General features: G+C 45.8%; 1 protein-coding gene across 1 annotated transcript in view; it reads right to left on the reverse strand.

The window, feature by feature from the left end:
* The window catches only part of FNDC1 (fibronectin type III domain containing 1), a 56666-nt gene extending 37222 nt beyond the window's left edge, over positions 1-19444 (reverse strand). Inside the window, 2 exon segments of the mRNA XM_015858070.1 lie at positions 19083-19393; positions 19395-19444. Coding sequence (XP_015713556.1) covers positions 19083-19393; positions 19395-19444 — 361 coding nt within the window.
* Between the last annotated feature and the right edge of the window lie 2372 nt (positions 19445-21816).

A 21816-nucleotide genomic window follows, 5' to 3' on the forward strand; every position in this document is an offset into this window, starting at 1 on the left:
TGCCACCTGCAATTAAAATAAAATCATGTCCTTTTCTAAATTCAGTAAAATAAGAATGAGTGACTCCCTTGTGTGCTCTCTTTAGTGTAGAGATCAAACATTAGCTACAGCTGCAGGAATTTGTATATTGTATCATGGACCCAAAAATGCAGGGCTGATTAAAGCCCTTGTAGTGACTTATCATAGTTGAAGCATCCACCAGTATTGCCAAAGTTTGTGTGTGTGTCAGGATTGTGGGAGAACGCTTTACAAATGATGTAAGCCCAGAGTTTGAGGTCTAAGCTGAGGATAAAACATCCTCTAAACAACCACACAAGGAGGCAGCTTGCACTTGCCAAATCACACAGATTCTTCAGAAGGCCTCATCAATTATCGAGCAATGGAAAAACAGATTAGCTCCAGATGAAAAGGAAAGTACTGACCCCTAGTAACCAATCTGTAACTGCGGGGCAAAAATATCCCAAGAAATTCAAACCTATTAGAATATTAACGTAAAAAGTAGATGAAATCTTAGGCCACCAAAAAAAAAAAAAACCAAAACAAAAAACCACCAAAATAATTTAAAAAAATAATTGAGCGCTGTTAGTTTACCACCACAAGTCTAAGTGCAAAATGTTTGCTTTTGCCTTTCGCAGTCAGCAAGAAATTTTCTGCATTTTCTTTCCATATGTCATTACTTTCAGCCCTGGAAAACTGGACCTATAAAATGTGTTCCGCTACAGAGAGAACACGTATTTGGCAGAGATGGCAGACAACATTCATACAGTCTATAAACATCTACCAGTCTTTCCACTCCAGGCAGAAGTTTGGGAGGCTAAACACAATGACCCAAACTAGCAGATTGGAGACATTGCTTGGAGATAATGAACTCATCAGAAAGTGATCAAATGCACATATTAGCAAAGACCAATAATGCAAGCTGGGAAGAAAATCCTGATGTGGACAGCTCTGCTAAAAGTCATCATGTCTACACTGCAGTGGTATGCTGGTGGAATTTTTTATAGATTAAAAGATATGTAGTATGTTAGGTTTTCAGATAAGATCAATTGATTATGTACCCTGGCTTTGAGACCAGTGCTCCTTTCCCAAAAAATACAAAATAAAACATGGAAGACTAAACAAAATGTGCCAAACTGCTCAGTTCATTCACTCTCCTGAAAGAGCAGATCCTTGTCTTAAGTCCTTGACTGCTCCCTTATCACAATCAATTGTCCTCTGAGATAATAACATTGCATCTCTGCCAAATCACAAGAGCTATCCAGATTCAGAGCTCAGCAATGAAGTTTATGAACACCCTGCAGCTTCTCTCCCACGACCCACCACCAAGGCTAGAAATCAGCTATGGTTACTACATCTCTGAGATAATTCTTTAGGATATAACACTGTTGTATACCATGCACTCTACTAAGTGTTCAAGCCATTGTGGAGGAGGAATCATAAATACATCAGTTGTATTAAAAAAAAAATTGACAGAAATTGAACAGAAAAGAGAGGCACTATATTTTGATTCTTTAGTTGGCAATGCTAAAATGAATTCCATTTGTGAGGCAAGACTCTTCATAAAACATCAGCACTCTATAGCTTATTATATCAACCTCCCCTAAATACAGCTGCTGAGAAATGAACATTTGGTGACGCTTAAGTCTGTAGTGTGTGGCAAATGCAGCCACAGAAGGCATGAAGAAAGCCAAAGAGTGTTCAGGCACCAAGGCCTGTATCACAGCCAGACCTCTACCAGGAAAATAGCTTCTTGTTTTCAAAAATGCTTTGCAACATGATCTCCTATCATTTCTTCATGCCCGCAACGAGTGTTGTTTTCCATGTGGCTCTCCATAGTCCTCCAGCAGGTAAACCGCTTATTGCACTGGTTTTAAGGGTTGGGACGATTTGGACACATCATTTCATTTTTCCTTCCAATTTAAAATAAGAATATGAATCCGAAAAAGGAGAAAGCAAAACTTCAGTAGCAGAGCCAAGTATCTGAAGCTCTGCAATTCTTTGTCCAGCTCAAGGTTTTCTATCCAGCAGCAAAAGAAAAGCCACATTTTATCATCACTGAGAGGCAGCATGGAAAGCACAGCTACCTTCCTCATCCAGCAATCTGTGCAGGGGCAGCTTTGTTCCCTGCTTTCACATATTCTCAGTGTTACTTATCTTCACGCAGCTATCCCAAAGCCACATCAGCAGAAATGAAGAAAGAGAGCAGACAAAATAACACAGGAAGATACTTGTTTCCTACCCAAAAATTAATGCACCGTGTCACTTTGGCAAAATACTAATGGATTTTTCCTTTTTTTTTTTTTTTTTAGCTGATAGCCTGATCCAAGGTTCATTGAGAAAGTGGGAGCAATTCCATTAGTTTCATCGAGGGCTGGACTGGGGCCATCCTGAGAGGAGTTCACTCCTCAAAGATATTTCCTGCAGTCAGTTAGCCAGCTCATACAGTGCTGATGTGGCCCTCTAAATCGAGATGCACTGCCTGCTCCAACTGCACAAGACCCTGTCCTTGACTTACTTCAGCTCAGCCACATCACAGAGCGTGGTGCTAACTCTAGCAGGGCTCTTCCTAGCACTGAGGCTCTTAATGTGTAGAAAAGTGGGAAGCATCCAATTAGAGAAAGTAGGATTGAAATGGGAGCCCAAATCCAGCCTCAGGCTTACTGGATAGTAGGCACTGTCAACCTTGACCCTACATGGACCGATTAGCTTTTTTAATGCTGCTAATTCACATGCTTGGCATCAGATCTCCTCCTGGAAATAAGCCAATCAGTTAAAGCAGCAGAGGCAAGTGACACACAAATGCTTTGTTTCACACAGAAAATTCATTCAACACGTTTCCACACACTTAAGCTTGGCCATGGAAAGCAGAGACTGGAACACTTTAGTTCCTGCAAAGCACAATACAAAGTGTGCCATAATTCACCAGGCTCCAGTGAGGAGTTTTGGTCAGAAAACCGGTATCCAACACTAATGTTTGATTTATGCAGAGCTATTCTTTATACATCCGTAGAAGAGTTACCTAGCTTCCAGGAGACATTCCTTAAATTGACAGCATTAACAGAAGTTTCCAGGGCTCCCTCCGAAGAGCCCTCTGAATGCCAAGTAGAGTAGGACTACAGCAATTTGCAAACTCAACAACATACTTCTAACAGACAAATTACAACTTAAGAACAGCAGAAAGCAAGTCCCCAAAACCCTGCAGGGGTTGCAAAATCACACCACAGCCCTGACATGGGTTGCAGGTGCCCATCCCAGGTGCTGTTCACCACCCTGCCACCAGGCAGGGCCTCTTCCTCGGCAGCCCCAGTAGTGAAGGCTGGGAGAACGGAGGGAAGGTCTGGACAGAAAGGGGGATACATGCACACACACCCTACACTGTATTCAGAGCAGAAGGGTTTAAGAGAATGAACAGCACTTCTATCATGGGAGCAGGAAAGAAAAGAGGCTGCAAGTTTATTTCAAAATACTTTCCATTTTGGATCCCCTTTCCACATTCTGACCATATCCATTCATTGGTCCATTCACTTATGTGAGCAGTCACGTTCAGAATCACAGTCTGTGTCCAACTCTGCAAGCTTCACATCTCCCTTATCAAAAAGATGTACTATAGTGAGACATTATCTCCTTGGCTCTCTACCAACCAGTGAGTTTGGAAGAAAAGGCAGAAGATCTGTGAGTGCCATAGTTTCTGTGGGACACCATGACATCCACTTAGATGACAGCTTCATTCCTGCTTTTTCCAAGGAATCCAAAATGATAGATGTACATACTTTTACTATGGTAGCATCCACCAGCAAAAATCTTTCCAAATGCTGTTCCAGACTATGAAAAAGAGCCAAGTCCATAAATCTTATTATTAACGTTTATTCTGAGCCGACTTTTTACTGAACTAACCTACCACATAAGCAGACTTTCACAAGTTCTGATGTAAGAGAAGTGCTAAGCTGTTCTGATACAGGGTGAAGACTCAAGATTGCCAGCTCCTCTGGGACAGACTTCAGCACTGCTGTGCTGATAAGAATGCAACTTTAACTTGGAGTTTCCTGAATTCAAAGCTTTCAACACCAACATTCATGAAAAATGAGGTACGCATAGAATAATAAAGACATTCTAGTAATAAGTGTGTGTTCACAAGATTAACATTTCCCTGTGGTTATATGTACGTGGATATAAACTGCATATATATCTATGTGATGCGCTAACAAAATTTATAATACACACTGGAAGATTAAAAAAGACATCACTAAGAAGTAAACATGAAACAAAGAACACCATGCAAAGCAGCAGCATTGCTGTTGCTCCCATATTGACCATAGTAACAACACAAAACCATCCCTCCAAAAAAAAGAAAAAACACCCAACAGTGTAACTCCGGCTGTATTGGCTGGAGATTATTCTAATCTGCAGTGCAATGAAGCCTTGCTGCTGTAAGAACTATGTTCTACAGCCAGTTGCTATGTTTTTAAGAAGGATACAGGCCCACCAAAGAAACGTGAAGATGCTAAGAGATCTAAAACATGTGACCTCAGAGCTAGAAGAGATGAGAAACATCTCAGTGCCTGGGGACTGAGGCATTAAGCACTGTCTCTGAAAACGATGGGCCAAATTGCAGCTGGAATTCCCATTAAGAGCATTTGCAAAACCTCTGCAAGGGGCACTTCCTATTGAACATCATTATTTTCTGAGGATATATCAGTAGACCTCTGTTCCATACAACACCTTTGGGAAAGGACTACCCGCAAAGACCCTAAGACAAAATCAGTGATATATCAAGCACACAAACACGGGGATGGATTAAAGCTAACCTCGGATTACCTGAAGAATGATAATTACAAAAGGCATTGACAACAAACACTTAAAAGTATCTCTCTTTGAATTCTTGGATGCAAGACTTTATCCAAAGCTCTTTGGTGCTCTTCAAGCTGAGACCTTGGTAGCACACTGTACCCACCTTTTGTAAGCTACTCCCACTCTAGAGGGAGAGGAGGAGGCAGCAAATCATTGCTTCTTCCCATTTGTGGTGAAGATCAAAAAAAACTTCACAGTCCAGCAAAGATGAGCAGGAGGGTCCTGGGCTCTCTTGGCTGCACGGCTCAGGCCTCAGGACTCCCTGCTGCAGCCCACACAGAGCACACTGCCTGGGCTTTAGAGCATATGGTTTACATCAAGCCACCGTTTCAGCTCCTGGAGAACTATGGCAACTGCTTGACTCAGCAGACATGTCTAGGAGTATCAAAAATGAAACCCATTCCAGTACCAGGCCTACTGAAAATTTCCAGGTGCAGAGCATGAGATGGAGATGGATATAGCACAGACTATAAAATCAGGCATGATACATAGATCTGAAACACATCCACAGTAAAATCTTCAATCGTGAAGAGAAAATGGAGTAACACTTAGAAAATAATGTATGTCATAAAAACTTTAATTATTCTCAACTCCCTAATAAACAAGAAATGGAAAAAGCTGAACATTTGGCAGAGCCATTTCAGAAGTGTTTTTAAAACCAGTTACTTCAAAAGCATTACCAGAAAGTGGCATTTAAATCCACCACTCAAGTCCTTTCTTTGTCTAGATCCATCCCCTCCACCTGCTGTTTAACTCCCATTGGTATTATTCTGCTTCCCATGCTAGAACCTTTCTTTCTAAGTTTGACTACGGATTCTCTTCAATGCATCTTTCACAGCAGTAATATTATTAACTTTCTTACATTTGAAGTTCCTCACTTGGCAAAAGTAATCTTTATTTATAGTAAATCATTCTCTTTGATGTGGTTCAACCATTCAGCCAGAAGTGCTATCAGAATGACTAAGAAGGTAAGAATTCCTTTTCCCATACAGGACAGTGCCACAAACTCAACATCAGCTGTTCTATGTGAGTCTGGTGAACCATCCCAGGAGGAGTACAAATGTAATAGGTGTTAGTATCAACAAAATTAAGCTTATGGCCTTCACAGTTTTTATAGCAATTAAATTTCAAATCTTTAATAGCCAAGTGAGTTTCAATTGTGTATGCAAGTATCCTTTCAATCTTTGTTTACTGGCTTAGTTACACGTTCTCAGGCTTTAAATGAGAAGCAGGTAAGGAGTTTCTGGACTCTGTGGTACTCCAAGTTTGACTCAACGTCCTCTGACCTCAGGGAGGGAACCTCTCCTTTATCACACCTTATCACAGGAAATTAGGTTTACAAAAAGTGGAATTTGCTGAATAGAAGAAAAGCTGGCAATGGATCTGATAAAGCCATCAATTCCACCTGATTCACCCAAGCATATCCTTTCACTTTCCCAATTCTGTGCTTCTTATCTGCCAGGCACCTGAGGTTTCCTAGTAATGACCCTACACTGCTCCTCAGGACTCCTGGCTGCTTCAGCTGGGGGTTCCGATGACTCTCAGACCCAACCAGATGGGCAAGGAATTCTAGGCTTCAGTGTACATCCAACTGCAGAAAGAGCACAAATATCAACTTACAGGCTCAGTTTCTGAGATAAATTAGAGCCTAAAGGTGCTCTAAGTGGTGAGGTCTGAATTTAATCTGACAGCAATAAGAAACATGTCAGAAGCAAAGAAAAAAAGATAATAGAATTTGTTTTCCTCTAGATAATCCTTTCACAAGATGTCTCCTAGCTCTAGTCATAAATTCACTGACAGCTGAGAGACCTGCTGGAGAAAATCAGAACATGAATCAACATCAAGCTCCTCATGGTATGGCAGGACACTGTCTGGAACAAAAAGAGTTGCTTCAAAGCTTGTGTCATTCTACACTGTGGAGTGTATGAACACCTTGCACTTGGCCTTGTTAATCCTCATTAGATTCCCCAGAACCCAAATTTCTTTTCTGCTGTGTCAACTGCATCACTCAGCTTGGTGTAACCAGCAAACCTGCTGAGGATATGACCCCACTATGTCATTAATAAAGATAAAGATACTGAAGAGCACTGGACCCAAGATGGACCCAGGGGAACACCACTCATGACCAGCCTCCATCTGGATACAGAGCTGTTAACAACTCTGTGGCTACAACCATCAAAAACCTAAAAAACTGCCAAGAAATCAAATTTTCCACAGAGCTAACAATCCTATTACACAGATGCTCTCCCCAGCACTGATGCTGTTTTGCCCAATCTGACCCTTCGTCTGGGCATCATTTCATCACAGCCTGTCTTCAAGTCTTTATCCTTGTCTGCAGGTGAGTCAGGCTCTTCCCCTGGAGTGGGCCTCCAAAAATACCTGCAGGCCAGGTAACAAAAGAGAGAGCTTATTGTTTCTAGGCTGTCATGCATTCCCTCCCCATCCCATGTCCCAGCAGTTAGCTTTGAAGTGGGTTGGCAGGGGACAGAGCTTGAGCATGTACTTTTATGAGCCAAACCCCCATCCTGCTGCCTGCAGCTATGGCCATCGATCTCCAAGCAGGAAAACACACCCATGAAAATTGCATTGCTCGTTAAGAGGCCAACTAAACCATAGAAGCATCTTTGTGTTGTGCACCTGGATCATTTCTCATGAACTTAAATCTCCATTCCATTGCTCTGCTTTCACATTAGTGCAATTTCATTAAAATCACTGGCACATTACAGAGGCAGTGGAGTGAAGAACATGGCCCTGCTCCTTCAAAGGCTGAAAGAAACATTGTACATAATTATCTTGATGCGAGATATGGACAAGGCTTATGGAAACTCACTGCAGGCAGTACAGTCCTCTGTCTACACCAGCTTTCACTCCATCCCCACCACACAGTGGCTGCTCACACACATAAAGCACAAGGCTTTATACCCTTAGTTCACATTACTCATTTTCTACGCCTAGTTTCATTCAATGAAATACACCCATTCAAACACCTAATCTCCTTCCAAACTTTCCTCAGCTCATGGCTTCTGGGATGTTTTATGGCAGATCCACAAAGCAGGAGACAAATGCTGCTCCCCTTTGTACTGGTTTGGGATGCCATGTTAAGTGGGAATTAACACCTCTCTGCCACATTCACCTCTTTATGCCATTATTCAGAGCCTTTGAATAAAGAGTTCATCTTAGGTACCTTTACACCCACTAACTGGATTACCTTAGTCACTTGTGGAAACAATACCAAGTGCTAACTAAGCTGTAACTAGCCAAAAACTCATAGCTTTAACTGCAAGTCAGGTACCTAAGCCACAGTTTTGACCCATCCCCCCAAAAAGGTCAGTGAGGCATTTCTGAAGCAAAGACTAGATTGGGACCCAAAGTCTTGTCAATTGTCTCATTTCCTTATGTATATCACAGACTTCACCAAAATTGCCCTCCCTAAGAGCTCTGGAGAACTTGCATATGGAAGGGCTGGTTTACTCCTTTCCCTAAAGCCACCTCCATACATGCTAAACCTGCTTGCTCCCTTACCCTGTGAAGTAGCATAAATTTTTTAATCTACCAGAGATTCACATGTTTATGTAAAGTTTTTCCATTCCATCTCTAGTTGAAGTGCACGTCTAACTTTCCACTAGAAACTGCCAAAATTCCTCAGGCTCGCAAAGTCAGAAAGTAGGAATTCAAGCTTCATCGTGCACTGAAGGAAAATAAGTTAAAACTATCCATATATTTTTTTCATATTACAAACCGTCATAAATCAGAAAAGTTTGAGTTTCCCAAAGCACAGGTTTGCTAAGAACAAAAAACTGCCTCTGCACTAATCTCTACTCTTTCATTAGAAGCTTTTAGAGATTAAGTTTCTTCAAAAAAGATTAGAAAAAGTACATCCGAAAATAACACAATCAAACTTGCTTCTTCCTATTCACAAAGGAAATGAAAATAAAAAGCCTTAAAACATTATTTAATGACCTGTAATATACAACTGCTCACAATTCACATCTTGAATTAATACCGGCTCTGATTCTTCTAAATAACTTTATTACATGTTATTTATTGTAAAAGATCTTTCAAAAAATAGATACGCGGGTATGTACCCTGAAACAGGAAGCTGACTGTGCACAGTCCAAGTCTCCAAAAGTTCAAAACTCATAGATACTGGAAAAAAGGCAGAAAAATTTTACCATTGTCTTTCTGAACTCTACACTAGCTTGGTCTCAGAGAAGAAATGGATAAGCACAGATTTTCCTAAGTGATAACCTTCCTGTTTCATTTCATTTTCAGAAAGAAAACACCATTAGTGTGATCCAAAGTAATGTCTTCGTGAAAAGCCCAGGGTTGTACTTCACATTTCTCTATATCCAGCCCTATAATATCTGAGCACGTACAATCAAGGCAAATGGCAACAGCTCCCTGCAGTCACATCAGTTTATGCACTGTGGTCTACCAACTATTAGTTGGGGTGGATCAGCAAAGATTTTACCCAATTAAAACCCTTGAAGAGCAGCTGAACATAGTGAAAAGACACAAAAAGACACACATCTCTGAGGGTTTTTGAAAGAGAATCCATGGACATCTCCCTTGGTTTATCCTAGGGATATCTACAACTCTATACACAGATTCCTACAAAGCCATTTGTTGACTGGTACATTATCAATCTGCACAGCCTGCAGCTCCCATGTCTGAGCTGCCAATGTGGGAGATTTGGTAGGAGTAGAAGGAAAGGAGTTACTGATGCTACAAAGAAGAAAATAGATGTACAGGACAGAAGATACATTTTTTGTTTTCCTTGACATAAATGCCCTTCATAAAAATCTTCTTTTGTATTTGCTTTTGTAATGAAGAAAGTCCTCTCCATTCATTGCAGTAATCACCACCAACAGGTCTGCCAGCCAGCATCAGCTGTTTTCTATTTCCAGGACATGGAGCTCTGACAGCATCACTGCATCCTAAGCACAGAAATGCTGTGGCTGTCTAACAGCATCCAGCAAGATCTTGCCTACAGCACAATTTCCTACCATTGTCCTCAGTAAAACAGTCACTGGCCACGCTGATTGGAAGGGAAGTAGGACAGAAGTTGGCTTTTAGGATACTACAGCAGCCTTCCCATGGGGGGTTTGAGACTTTGCAAAGACATAGAGAGTTTAAAATACTCCAAAAGATAATTAATCTTAGAGCTCTTCACGATTGTCTTTTTTATATCTTGTTTCAGATTATATCTACTCAGTCATAGTAAGACTGTGCCTTGTTGCATGTACCAACATTAACTTCAGGGAATCTACTAACAGAATAACTATCAATATGCATGAGCAAATGCAGTAGAATCTGCTCTTTGTTTTTGTTTGTGAACTTTGACTATGGTCTTCAAGGAGTACTACAGTAATTGTTGGTTAAATGAAATCACCCTGAAGGCAGGAAAATCCAAGCCAAAATTCTGGGAAAGGAAAACTGAACAAAAGGAGTAAGGAAGAGGGAAAAGAACAACTGAGGTTAGAAAACAGAAAAAAATAAAATGGGAATTAATAGCTGGTCTTACTCCAGTGTCAAACTAGAAAACAAAAATCCCTGCCTAGGCCCCATCTGAGAACTCACAATCATCTTGAACTGCAGAAAGGAAGAAGTATTTCACTGCACTCTGATACGTAAAGAAGCAGTGCACTTGCTCATTTGGCATTGTGACTGGGATCAGGTATGGCATTGGCCTGGGACAGGCACAGCGAGAACACAGCTCTGAGTGGCCAGAACTGCAAATACAGAACAACCAGCTCAATAGCAAGATACCCAATGACCTGGCCTTTTTTCTTCCAAGTGACAGGGACCAGCAACAGGAGGCACGATTTTACTACTACCAGTGCTTTTGTTGTTTTTTTTTTTTTTAAATCACTGTTATTTGTGTCAAAAAGAAAGCAGTGGATAAGTGGAATATAAACCCAAGTCAGTGGTGCAGAGCTCTGAAGTAAATCCTCAGCTTGAGAGTCCTAAAAGCTTAATCCTTTGTTATCAGCACGAAGCAGAGCCCCCCAGAGTGCAAGGGTCATCCTACCACCTGCACACACTAAATGAAAATACCAGGCCCAGAGATCTTGCTTTAAAAAGCAGTTCTTGAAATCCAGCTTGGATGAGCACAGCCCAAGAGCTGCTCTCTGACCGCTGGTTGATGGCCCTCTGACATCGAACCGGAACCAGCAAAGTTTAGGGACAAAAAAGTTTTCAGATATCAAAGTGTTCATCAGGTATTGCCTGCTGCTTGTGAGCTGTGAACATCCCTTCACGAGCACTAGCCAGTTCCCAAAATGAGCTCCTGCTGAAAACCATCCCCAAAATTCCATGTCAGGAACATCCACTATCACAGGGCTTTGACTTAACCTGCACAGAATGCAAGGTGCTGTTCAATGCAGTTAGAGGCAGCCTGAATCTTTTAAGCTCTGTACGCTCAACACTGAGGAAGCAGCTCTGCAGGGACAGCAGACAGAACCTTACCTCGGGTCCCTCTAACCGAGACTGCACCCTACTGGCAAGGCACCAAAGTTTGCACTGCTCTACACATAGCTTAAGCAATTTGCAACTGTCATCTGGATTTGCCATCTGCTACCATTCAGAAGCCTGAAAACACAGTTTTCACAGACCGAAATACATAAAGGCTCCTGCAGACAGTTCAAAGTTTTAATATTTGCCCTCTCTATTTTTACAAGGAGTGCTTGTAGAAATAGTAAAAGATTAAAAAGAACATAAAAATAAAAATAAAAATAAAAATAAAATCTAAAAAATATGTATACGGCACAAACAGCTTAAGATATACATTCTGGAGGCCCCTCTAAGAGCCAAACAGGTACTTTATGATCACCAAAAAATTTTGCAAAACCTATGGCTAATTTCACAGGGGCTCTTAGATCTTGACTGGAGTCTGTTTCTGCCACTCTCACTACAGTTCTTAGCAGCATGTTCTGCAAGACAGTGGCCTTAGGAAAAAGTCTTCCTTCTCTCCAAAGACAGCAACAGGTTGAATGGTGGCAGTGTGCTGACATGACTCACCACTCTCTTCAAGCATCCTGTCTTTCAGAAACATTATGCTACTCAGCAGCTACTCTGATGCTTGTCCTCACCAGAACAGGAGGTCCTTCAAGTATCTGAGCTCTTGCTCCAGCACTCTTGACTGCACTGACATCCTTACTTCTGGATGCTAAGAAATGAGCCCATGGTTTGTGTATGACTGCCTATCAAGATGCTTGTATGTACGCTGAAGTTGTGTGCCTGCCTGCATCAAATAAATAAATAAATAAATACATAAAATAAGAAAAAAATAAAGATCTTCACCCTTCTTACCAAAAAGTCCTGATGGAATCCCAGCCCAGAGCCATCCTCACACCTGGGATATCTCTGCAGTGGGGGACAAGCACCCCAAAAGAGTCTAAACGCACCTAATCACAGAGCATCTCCAGGAAATGGCAATCCTGAGTCCTGATGGGAAAGTAGAGACAGCACTACAAAAGCTATCAGAATGCAAATGTTAGTACCAATGCCAAACATTTTTTGTTCAAAAATCATCCTTTTTTCCTTCTTTGTCTTAAAATGTACACTCAAGTGATCTCCCCTCTCCTTTAGGTAAGCCAGCTGAGCCCAAACAGACAAGCGCCCTGCAGTGCTCTCAGTAAGGCCATTTCTCCATGATGCCAGCTCTCAAAGTAAGTGCACTCTTCAGATCCACACAAATCTCTCACTGTCTTGAGGCATCAACATGCTTTGCTCTCCATATGCCCCTGGCTCAGGACACCCATATCTATCACACACTCTAATTTAGGATCTGCTTTTCTGCTTCCATCCTATCCTCTCTGATCACAGACTAATAAGACTTCTAAACAAAGCCATCCCAAAACCTTTTTCAATCCAATCTGTTTCCACTTCTCCAGCGTTTCATGTTCATTCCCATCTACCTCACACCATCAGCATAGCTGCTCTGATGCTGGTCTGGAAAGGCTGTCACTGAGATGCACACCATGCCCACTGCATTCCTGACGTGGCACATCCCAAGGCTGCCTCGAGTGATGGCAGCCAGGAGGAGCAAACAGCAGGAGCCCAGAGCTCTGCCATGGGCAACACTACACTGCAGACAAAACACTACATTGCATCGCACAGCCAACGAGAATATTTGGCTTCCTAAGACTGTTCACACTTTCTAGGTTTTCATTGCTGTAGCTGTGCAGCCACAGAAGAGACTATTTTTTTGTTGTTGTTGTATTTCATTTTCTGTTTTTTTTTCTGGGGGAACTGACCCATTTCTTTAAGGGGTGGATGCCATTCAGAACCCCCTTGGTGGACCACCACAGAGTTGAAGATATTCAGGTAGCTCTTCCTCTCTCATCTGGTGCATACATACACCCTGTAACTGAGGAGAGGGCTCTAGCATCACCGAGATCTTTAAGATCCTACAACACTACCAGTACGTAGATCAACAGTAAACCATCTCACTCACAAACCAAACAATTAAAGAGCCCCCCCAGAGCCTTCTCTTCTCAAGGCTGAACAGCTCCAGCTCTCTCAGCCTGTCCTCGTAGAGGAGGTGTTCCAAACCTTGGATCATTTTTGTGGCCCTGGGATGTGCTCCAACAGGTCCATGTCTCTCCTGTTCTAATGACTCCATATCTAGACAACCCTGGAGTGAGGCCTCCACACAGAGCAGAGGAGCGGGATCACCTCCCTTGACCTGCTGGACATGCTTCTTTTGATGCAGCCCAGGATACAGTTGGCTTTTTGGGCTGCAAGGGCACACTGCTGGCTCACGTCCAGCTTCCCATCCACTCCTAAGTCCTGTGCTCAATCCTTCCACTCCCCAGCATGTACTGGTAGTGGGGGTTGCCATGACCCAGGTGCAAGACATTGCACTTGGCTTTGTTGAACACCATGAGTTTCACCTGGGCTCACTCCTCAAGCCTGTCTAGATGCCTCTGAATAGCAGCATTGTATTGACTGCACTATGTAGCTTGGTGTCATCTGCAAATTTGATGAGGGTGCACTCAATCCCAATGTCAGTGTCACTGATAAAGACGTTACATAGTGGTCCTAGGTCTAATCCCTGAGGGACACCACCCATCACTCATCTCCATCCAAACATTGAGCAATTGACCACCACTCTCTGGATACAAACTTGCAACCGGATCCTTGTCTTTCAGCTGTGCCTAGAACTTCCACTTAAGCAGTTACGCTTGCGTGCAAGCACAGAGTAAATCACAGCATCAAACAGAGGGAGTCTACAGTAGGGACAAAAATCACAATCTGCATCCTGAGAAGCGGAGGGGATCCTGCATATTGTCCTCTAGGGAGAGTTCCAAGTGGAAGAGAACAGAGGCTGAGCATCACTCAGGCACCAGGTCTTTAGAACAGGGAAAGCGGAGCTGAGGAAATAGGAGATATCACCCTGAAAGTTTGTCTCTGACATAAATAGAGCCAAGTCTGTGGTCCAGCCCTCTGTCCCTGCAATAAGATCTCAGACACTTAGCAAATACATGTATTAAAAACATATGCAACTCAAAATCACATTAAAGCCCCAGTCCATCTGAGCCAGATGGAGCCTTTCTATCACTGCCATTTGCTCTTTAGTTGTTTATAATACATTTACTTTGGGAGACCAGAAACAACAAGCTGATGGCACAGCTCTGAGAGAAGCTGGTGCAGAGCTTTTCTGATGCTGATCACAGCACAGCAAACACATGACCCAGAGCACCTACTCCTGTGAGTGCTGAGTGCCCTCTGCCAAGTCGGCTTCAAGCTGCTGCGGTCCCTCTGTTCTTGAGCTAAGGGGCCATCTGCAAAGGATCCAGCACTAAAAACCCCACACAATTATGTCACCAAACTCAGCACGGCTTCAAAAGGTGATGAAAGGGAAAGACATTCAGACTATGTGAAGGCACAGCTCAGTTGTTCATGCAGGGCATGATTACCGGTACTGTGATGTATTTCAGTGCAGCTGCCACATGAAGCAAGACACTATCCAGCAGGGATAGCAGCATCCAAATCCAGCCCTCCATCTACCTGGACAGAGAAAGGGAGCATGCCCTAACAGAACACCCAGATAAATGATGTCGACTATTCAGTTTCTCTTACTTTTGTCTTTTTTATTTTTCCTTCTTTTTCGAGACAAACGAATGGGAAAACCAACATTCCAGCTCCAGCAATTCTGTACTTTCTTCCAAACAAGAATTTCAGCCAAAAATATTGCAGCCAACTATACAGTAAACATGACGACAAATATCCATTTGAAGAGTTGCCTCTTACTTTACAGCAGACATATATATTAAGAATAACTGATTTCTCCACTGGAAAAACAATCAGTAAAAGGCCAAAAGAATACAGCAGTCGGAAAGATTTGCTGGAACAGAGACTGATGTGAGATGCCCAAAAAGACTTGATGAGTAACAGTGAAATAACTATGCTGGAACGATGAAGTAGGAACACACTCCATAGTCCTCTAAGGGTGATTTGCTCTGTTTGATGAAGAACTGATTTGATGATCAAGTTACTCATTGAATTGGGGTGATGTAAAATGCTTACCTCTCCAGACTCCATTCTAACAAACAGGTTCATATGTAATTTGAATGCACATGTTAGATCTCCTTCCAGAGCAAGGAGAAGCATGGATTAACTTCCTTTTAGCACTATTTCAGTATTTCATCTGTGGTAATCAATACTAATCCATTAGTTTAGGAAAAGCTCTTTACTTAGGATATACAGTTTCTGTATGACTAGGGTCATTCCTTCACCTTTCTTCATTTCTCCACTACTCAGGGCTGATGCCTGCTCCCAGTATAGACCAACTTTGCCAATCAAGCCCTGTGCTGAAAAAGAGCTATGTATACAAACTGATTGCAGAGGCACTGCAGGTTACACAGGCTCCTTTACCACAAAGACTTAGAGAACATGGAAATCCAAGAAAAACAGAGCCAACAGGTATCCTAAAGGCTCTTGCTTTTAGGGATCATTCACCTCCATTTGTGGTAGCTGTTTATGTCCTGCTGCCACTGCACTGGAGAATCCTTGCCACTGTCATATGATTGTTATCCCCACAACAAGCCATAGCAACAACCTGGGCATACATTTGCAGAAGTTTGGAGGAACAGCAGAGAGAGGGCCCCATGTTACATCTCTGAAAGCAAACCCTGGAAGATGGGGAAGAGGAACTGAAGCTGGCTCAACTGCATGAGTCAGAGAGCCAGCAGCTGCCTGCCATGGGAGAGAGGGATGCAGGAGGAGAGGTCTACAGAGATGTGTGTGCCAGAGAGAAAACGACCCACATCATGGAGGGGTAGAGATACCATCAGATACCATCACAGGTTCCACTGGGGATATGGTGGCAGCTACCACAACCTCCCCAGTCCCCAGGCTGCCTATACCACAGAACAAAGTAGTCACCATGAAAACACCTTTGAGGTTGTCCTTGATAGCAGCTGAGTGCTCAGGCACATGGTCTACTTTATTATAGGCTACTTTCAAGTTTACTTTGGAAGTCTGGCACTTCCCAGGTTCCTGTTTGTCTCCAGAGCACCTGAGTCCTACTACCCTATGACAGGGTGCTGCCAACAAGCACTGCAGCTGGGAATAAATCAGGACTGGGATCAGAGCTTCATGGAGTTCAGACAGACACCAAGCCAATGCAAAACCCTTTGCTGGTGTAAATGCCCCTTTAGTGCAGAGGCAGGCTGTGGAGATGCAGGCTAAGCTGCCAGCCTTCTAGATCCCAAATATTCAAGGGTGTGGAGAAAAGCACAGGAATGTGTGTCCCTGAGACCCAGAGAACAGACAGCAAGCAAAACATCTCAGCCCTTCTCAATTTTAAATCTTGGGCTTTCTAAGCCACTGTCTTGATCTTGGCAATGCTTATCTTGGCACTGCAGCCTGCGAACATTCAACACAAGCTGAGCCAACAGCACAGAGAAAGTATAGCAATCACATAGACAAAAATGTAAACCTGAGATCAGCAGCTTCACGCTGGTCATGCACAGCAGACAATCTCCCAGGCCACCTCCTGTTACTTCAGGAGCCCCACTGCTCCTTTCCAGCCCTGAAGACATGAGCCACACTCCTCCTCAGGGGAGTAAAAGCACTTTGTGGTTTAACATATCTGCAAAACAGTTGCTGCTTCACAGCACTTGAAGTAGAAAAGATGAGTGGGACTTTCAGGGAGGGAATTGCACCAGTGCCAGCTTAAAGGACACGGCACCTGGTAGCAGCACATCTGCATGCCACCTCAGCCACATTCCTGTCCCCACTAATAGCAAGAGCTGGGTGACACTGGGACCAGCTATCAGCCAGAGAAGCCACTGCCCCAGAACACCAGGAATGGAGCCTGGTAAGAATAATGCCCTGCTTCAGTGACCTGAAGACAGCAGAGCACCTGCAGGCAGCTCCGTACCACCTGGAGCAGACAATAAATCCAACCTCAGGAGCTCAGAAGCCACATTTACCACTTCAGTGCTCTGCATGAGAAATGCCAACGTCAGGCACTGCACATGTACGAGAGGGAGTTGTCTATAAGAATGCACACTCAGTACACTGGGTCATACAGACAGGATCCCATTCCTTCTGCAGGCACGGGCAGCGTACAACATGTCTTTTTTCTTTTGTGCCATGATCTACTCCTTCTCTGTAGCCCAACTTCTGCAAGTATTTCCACACATCAAGACAGCCACGATCCTTGTGCAGTCTGCAGGGCTGGAATTACACACTTCAGCAGCACAAGGGCTTTCATACCTCTGCACACACAGACGCTGGTACAGAGCTACACAGTTACAGCATCATCCTCATTACATTACAGCATCATCCTCAATAGCTGAGAAAGTACATTGCATAGAGTCAAATGAGGTGGAAAGTTCCCTTGGGGACCCCACAGCTCTGTGTGTGTGTCACACAGTCTGGACAAGGAGGGAGCACGAGAGCTGCTTCTGCTGTCAGTAAGACTCTCAGTCTGAGTTCAGCTTCGTAAGGTTCCTCCCAGTTTTCTCTCGCCGTCCACCACAGACGGTGCTTCAGCGTTCTTTGTATGAGAGCAACTAAGGAGGAGTTGTTCCCACAGGAGGACAGCTTTCCATCCGCCTATCAGTAAGAGCTGGCCACCCTTCCACACACGGGACTCGGCAGCTGACAGCGAGGGGTCTCTCTGGGCAGCGCACAGCCGCATCTCCCGCAGCCCGGCTCTGCCACAACGCCCCTCTCTGTCGCCTCCTTGGCCCGAGGGGCTGCCCGAATTGGACTGCGGCGCCAGCGCAAGGCCAGAGCTCATAGGAGAAAGCCTTTTCTTTCTATCCAGACAAAAACGCAGGGCTCCTTCCCTCCCTTTGCCACCGTCCCCCCTCGCTAAGCTCAGCCAGCCTCCCCGCCCCCCGGGCACATCTCAAGGCTCCCAAACGTAGAGAGAATTTGGGACCAGCTCCCAGCAGGGGAGCACCAAGGCGAGGAAAGGGGAACAGGGATGGATTTATTTCCACAGTCTTCAGCCTCCCCTAGAACCACTTCAGACGTTGTAGTCGGACGAACAGAAGTCAGAGTTCGCAGCTGGCTGCCTCCCCTCCCGGGCTGTGACACTTCTTGCAGACATCGCCCGTGTCCCAGCACACCAACTCCCCACTCCATCCCCTTCTCCTCACGTTCAGGAGTCCCGGGGACGGCACACTGGGCTCCCATCAGGGACCCTCACCCTGGCTCGGGTCACATAGAGCTCTCCGGCTCCCTGCAGCCGCACCGAGCTAGGACAGGGAAGGGAGCAGGGCCGAAGAGTAGCGTCCGTCCCCGCTCCGCCCCGGGAACCCAGCGGCTAAAGCCTGGTGACGGATCGCCCCTGAGGACCCCTGCACCCGCTTCGGGCACGGGATGAGGAGCTCCGCGGGGCCGACGGTGCCGGCAGAGCCGCAGCGCTGTGCGCACCCCCGGGGGAAGGCTGGAGGGGATCCGCAGCGCGCACCTCCGGAGCGCGGCCGGTCACACACCAGGAGCCCGAGGGTCGCGGCAATGCTCCCAGCCGCGCTCACTGCCCGAAGATGCGACCCGCGGGGCCGAGGGAACGCACCGCGTTTCCTTCGCCTCTCCACCCGGAGGGTCGTTCAGCGCGGGGCCGCTCACCCGCGGCTCCCTCGCACAGTTACGGGACTGCGACAACGCGACCTGGCCGAGGAGCGAGAGAAGTGCGGGGCGGCGACAGGTGCGGCTCCACGCGGGGCACCGCCTCGCCCGTGCCCGGGCCGCCCCCGGATGCTGCCTACCTGTGGCGGCGGGGAGCAGCGCGGCGAGCAGCAGCAGCATCGGCAGCAGCGCGGCCCGGGGATGCGGCGGGGCCGCGGGGGGCGCAGCCATGGGGCCGGGGAGCGGCGGGGCGCGGAGCTGCCGCCCGCCCGGCGTCCGTCTCCGCGGGGCTGCCCCGCTCCTTCCTGCGCGCCCCGCCGTCTCCTCCTCCCGGGCTGCCGGGACACTGCAGCGGGGCGGCCTCACGGAGGCGGGCTTCTGCCCTCCGCCCCCCGACGGCCCTAGCCCCAGCCCCAGCCCCGGCCCTCGGTCCGTCCCGTCCCGCCCTGGTGAGTGCGGGCTGCCCAACCCCTTCTTCTCCCACCCGCAGGTTGGTGCTCATCCCTCCCGCCTGCGCCCGGAGGAGGTCTGTAGTGCCGTGGCACTCGTAATAGGTCGTCTACTGGGGGGAACTAAGGAAGAAAAGAAATAAAGCAACCAGAACAAAAATGGTTGAGAGGGATGCGGACATCACAGTCCTTGTCTGCTAAGCACAAATCAAAGCAAACCAAACCAAACGCCCAACTTCGCACCTGCTCCTGTGCAGCCACTCGCCCCGAGTGCCACTACTATTGCAGCGTGTGCGAGACGGGCGTAGAGGCGGCTGCGGGGACCACGCTGCCAAAGCGCACCCGCACCTCTGCTGTTTGGGGTACTGCTCCAGGGCCCCGCTCTGCTCGCTGCTCAGTGCCGAGCTACTCGCAGCCCTTGCCCACGGAAGCGCCCCGGCGCGGTGTGTGCGGCCGACAGCAGAGCTCTATTCTCCTTAAGCCCCAGATGCCAGAAAGTAAGTCCAGACAGCAGCTTGTGGTTCTATGGCAGAGCACTGCGGGCTGTATGCCCTGCTGACGCTGCACTGCCGTACTGGGGGTGATGCCCACTCATCCTTGCTGGGTTTGGGGGCACCCCCCCAAGGAAACGTACCAGTTTGCTTCCCAGCAAAGTGACTCATGTGCCCTGATGCGGCCATGGTGAAGTGGGGGCTGTAGCTGAAAAGTAAACTGGAGTCCCAGACTGTGTGGCAGTGTAGGCACAGCAGTACTGACCAGCCAAGGGACCTGATCCTAGCCCTCAGCTGTGGGGGTCTTCAGAAAAACACCTTTCAACACTCCTGGAGTATTGAAACACTTCAGAACCTCACTGCTTCAACATAGAAGAGACTTTTAGAAGCAAAACTGCCTACCAAAGAGGAAAGGAGCCTCCAGATGACAGGGTTCAGGTGGCTGGAGGTAAGACACAAGTACTAACTCCCATCCAGATTCCAGAGTTTGGGATCTCAGCATTGGAAAAGACCAGATCCTGCCTGAGACCTGCATCAAAAACGTTTGTCTGTGAAGGTGTTGTTGGAGAAGGCAGTCATCTGGGAGTTGCACCTGCTGGATTGCTGCACAGAACTGAGCCTTTGCTTTGCTTTGCTTTGTGCTTAGCAGACAAGGACTGTGACACCCACACCCCTCTCCCCCATTTTCCTTTTGGTTGGGTTTATCTTTTCTCCTTATTTCCACCAGCAGAGGACCCACTATGAATGTCATGGCCCCACAGATCTATGGGTATGGGTAGCATGGATAGGCAGATACTCACCCTCAGGACTTGGCAAGGCAGGCATACAGCCTCAGCACTTCCTCAAGCACCCACATACCCACTGAAAGGCTTTGCATTTCTCTCCCATCTTTCTTCAGTGCCTGCCCAGTGCAAGTGCATCCAGCACAGACAGAGGGCTGAGGCATGGAGCAGCACAGCCACCCATCCCCAAAGGAAGTGCCCTTCCAGCCCACCTGCATGTGCCGTGCATCAGAGAAGTCTTTCTCTTAAAAGGCAGAATTGCACTGAGACGGTGAATAACTCCTGCATCAAGCAGGGTTCTGGACAGTTTATCTCCTGTGCAATCCAGAGCATGGACTTGGAAACAACCAAGCAGGCTTCAGCCCCAGCATTGGTGTGGATATGGAGGTGGAAGTGTGGGCTGTGGGATGGGCAGCTGGCTTGTGGCAATTGTCTGAGAGCTGGCTTCCACACAAGCTGCAGTCTCATCTCTCGATGCAGGTAAGAACACAGAAGCTTTCATGAAATGCAGTAACGTTTCCTTTACTTACACACATGAAAGTATGACTGCTACAATAAAGGAGTTTCTGAACAGTTTTGCTAATGGTTTTCATCACAGCATTGAGAAAATTGTTTGAAACCTGCAAGAAATGCAAGAATTACCTGTACGTATGAAGCCTAAGCACCTATTTCACTTCAAGATGAATAGAAAACTGATGTTAATCACTTATGCTTTTCAGTTGCAGTGTACAGTTGTGTTGGAGGCCAGCAGCTGCAGCAGAGAGAAACAGGATGAAAGAGAGCCAGGTATTGCCTTCCAGCCACATAACACTCCTGTGAGCACCTGGTAACCACATCCTTCCCTGCAGATTGTCTTCCTTCAGCATCAGTGTACACACAGGTGGTAGAAGCACAGGCAGCTGCATCACATAAAATGCATTTTATGTTCATTTTGAGTTAGAACTATGAAAAAGATGGCAATGTGGAACACATAATAATCCATAATATAATAATAATTAATTTGCTGAACTTTGTCTCTTCTTCTGGTGATCAATGTTTGCTAACAGCTTCTTAATGTGTTTGTTAATTGCTTCCATTTATATGCTTACCCCAATTTGTGTGCTCTCACCTGAACCAAAATAAAGATTCTCCCTGTTTTAATAATGAACTGGC

Source organism: Coturnix japonica, chromosome 3, assembly GCF_001577835.2.
Source record: "Coturnix japonica isolate 7356 chromosome 3, Coturnix japonica 2.1, whole genome shotgun sequence".
NCBI classification, from domain to species: domain Eukaryota; kingdom Metazoa; phylum Chordata; class Aves; order Galliformes; family Phasianidae; genus Coturnix; species Coturnix japonica.